Source organism: Arachis ipaensis, chromosome B03, assembly GCF_000816755.2.
Source record: "Arachis ipaensis cultivar K30076 chromosome B03, Araip1.1, whole genome shotgun sequence".
Lineage (NCBI taxonomy): Eukaryota > Viridiplantae > Streptophyta > Magnoliopsida > Fabales > Fabaceae > Arachis > Arachis ipaensis.
The window spans coordinates 120,457,188-120,459,939 of NC_029787.2; the positions used below are offsets into that span (position 1 = coordinate 120,457,188).

General features: G+C 34.9%; 1 protein-coding gene across 1 annotated transcript; it reads left to right on the forward strand.

Annotated features, from left to right (window-relative positions):
* On the forward strand, positions 1,056-2,535 carry LOC110270347. Its single transcript, XM_021119479.1, has one exon. The coding sequence runs from the start codon at positions 1,604-1,606 to the stop codon at positions 2,378-2,380; it is 777 nt and encodes a 258-aa protein (XP_020975138.1). The 5' UTR covers positions 1,056-1,603; the 3' UTR covers positions 2,381-2,535.

Sequence of the window (2,752 nt, forward strand, 5' to 3'; positions counted from 1 at the left end):
TCTGTCAATATTTATTATATTTTATATTAATAATTCAAATTTAAAATTAAAAAATTAGAATTTAAAATATTTTATTTTCATTTTTGATACTTTAAATAACAATTTTTTTTCATGCCGCATTAATATTTGCCGGTAACTCAGGAAGAAATTTCATACACTAAGGCCTGCCCAACCAAATAATTATGGCTGCACATAGATCGGATAATATCCATATATTTGCGGTAATTATCTACATCCAATCCGAATTTTGCGAATATTATCCAATCCGCAAAGTCATCGGATCGGATCAGATCCGATGTGCACTATGGTAGGATCATATTGTGAATTTAGCAGTGATATCCGTGGATCCAATTCGCAAATCCGCATATCCGCACGTCTCATATAAATAGTATAATTTAAGAAAGTAAACCCTAATGTGATATGAATTTTAGTGTGTTGTTTTATGAATTTTATGATATCTTGTTTTTAATTTTTTATGTTGTACTTCAACTTAGAATAATTAAACTTAAATCTTGTGTTATTATTTTTTTTGTTATTCAAGAGAACTTTTATTGATAATATTTTAGGAGTAAATAGGCTTAAACAGGTGAAAAATGAATTTTATGGATATTTTTTTGTAAAAATAGCCAAATAGAATCTTAAAATAGTTCTTTTTTGAATTATGCGGATATACCCGATATACGGATCGGATCGGATCTGACCCAAAAAATGCGGATATCGTATCCGATCTGATAAGTACTCGGTCTCCTTTTAAACCGCAGCGTTAAAAAGGGGAAAGATACTGGATAAATTCGTCTTGGTATATATGAATACCCTGTAAAAATAGTAGAGAAAATCTTCAAATCATTTATGGAGGATTAGGAGAAACTACTTACTCCAGAATTTACATCTACCCTACTCTATTAAGTTATGCAATGAATGAGCATAAATTTGTTTGTAGTTAAAATACATTATGGAGGATATGCATTATATAAGAATTATAAAATGAAAAAGTCTAAAGGACAAGCAGTTTATTAAAATTTGGTCAGAGTATTTAATCAGCAAAAGAAAAATGAGTTATTCTACACTATTAGATATAATCTTATACCATTAAAAATACTAATAATAACTAATTGATGACTACAAATTATAAAACTTGCTAACCCTAATACTCCTTTATAAAATTGCCGACATATTTTATAGTAGTAAGCTAAAAATAGATGCAAAGATGGAGAGGGTGGCTGTTCAATAGTTTCTGTTTAATAAATGGCCTTGATTTCTCCCAACCAATTGTAGAGTAGAAGAAAAAATGGTATCTGAGAAGGCATGCATTAGGTAATCTTTCACATACTCTGCTATAAACACACAATACTATAATGCTTTTTTGAAGAATCTGTGAATGAACGTGAATTGAAGCCCTTAACTTCCCTATCTATCATGTGACTGCTATTAAGTCTCATATCTAATTGCACTTGTTGCTCCATTCACGCCACACCGCTCTTATTCACTCCATTCACGTTTCAGTTTCAATGCATTCCTGTAGCATCCTCTCCTCTCTATAACCAACTCTTTTTGACAACCATGCACCACTTGTTCTCTTTTTCTTTCTCTTTCTCTTTCTCTCATGAAGGACATGCCCTTCTTTCTCCTCAAGAACTCCTTTGGTGCCAAGATGAAGAAAGGTTTCAGAACCTTGTGCAACAACGACGGTTCCACCTCCACACTCAACCAACACAACAACATAAGCTCCCCTTCAAAGCAAAGCTCTCCAACACTGGAGGATCTGATACTGCAACTTGAAATGGAGGAAGAGATGGCGAGGAAGGCCAAGCTCAACGAATACAGTTCCATACGAAGGGGAAGGATGTCTTGTGTGAACAACAGCGACATCTTGAGGTCTGCGAGGAACGCGTTGAACCAGTATCCAAGGTTTTCGCTTGACGGTAGAGATGCTATGTACCGATCCTCTTTCGGAACAGTGGAAGGAAGAAGATCGGTTTGCAGCGAGAGGAGTTTAGGGGGAATGTTGATGGAAGAAGAGATCAATGATTTTGAAAGGGAGATGTGTTTGCCAACAACGGTGGCTGGAGAGAGTGTCGTGTGGTGCAAGCCAGGGGTTGTAGCGAAGTTAATGGGTTTGGAAGCAATACCGGTTCCAATTGGTGGAAGCAGAAGAAGAACGGACGATAATAAGAAGAGAGAAAAGAACAAGTTGACGATGATGAGTCGGAGGGAGAATCTAATGAGGAGAAGATTCGAGAGGCATCATGAGTTGGAGAGAAAGATAGCAATGGAGATGCAGCAGGGGTATAATGGGCAACATTGTATTATGAAACCAGTTGAGTTAGAAGCACTGGCCGCCGGGGGTCCTGGAATTTGGCAGCACCGCAGATATGGTTAGGACTTATTATTATTATTATTAGGATGCATACGCATACCATACATGTATACTCTTCATGCTAATCTACTAAGCTTTATTTATTTATTTTTATGCTTTTTGGATTATATGCAAAGTTCCTGACTTCTAGCTAATATTATTAGTCTATAATGCCTCAAGGTTAATATTATTATGTTATTAAATCTGACAACTTGACGAGGAAGATAAAACTTTTGATAGATGAAACCTCCTTTATTTGATCTAGCTACCGCTGTGATTTTTAGCAATTAGGTTTGGTAAATATTCATTTTGGAGAGTTCATAGTGTCAGAGCAACAGCCAATAAAAATATTATCTGTACGTTAAAATTAGTTATTATATAATTTAATTTATTTTT

Bases quoted from the DNA above. Each gene is read 5' to 3' on its own strand.
- LOC110270347 (XM_021119479.1), top strand. From the start codon at position 1,604: ATGAAGGACATGCCCTTCTTTCTCCTCAAGAACTCCTTTGGTGCCAAG.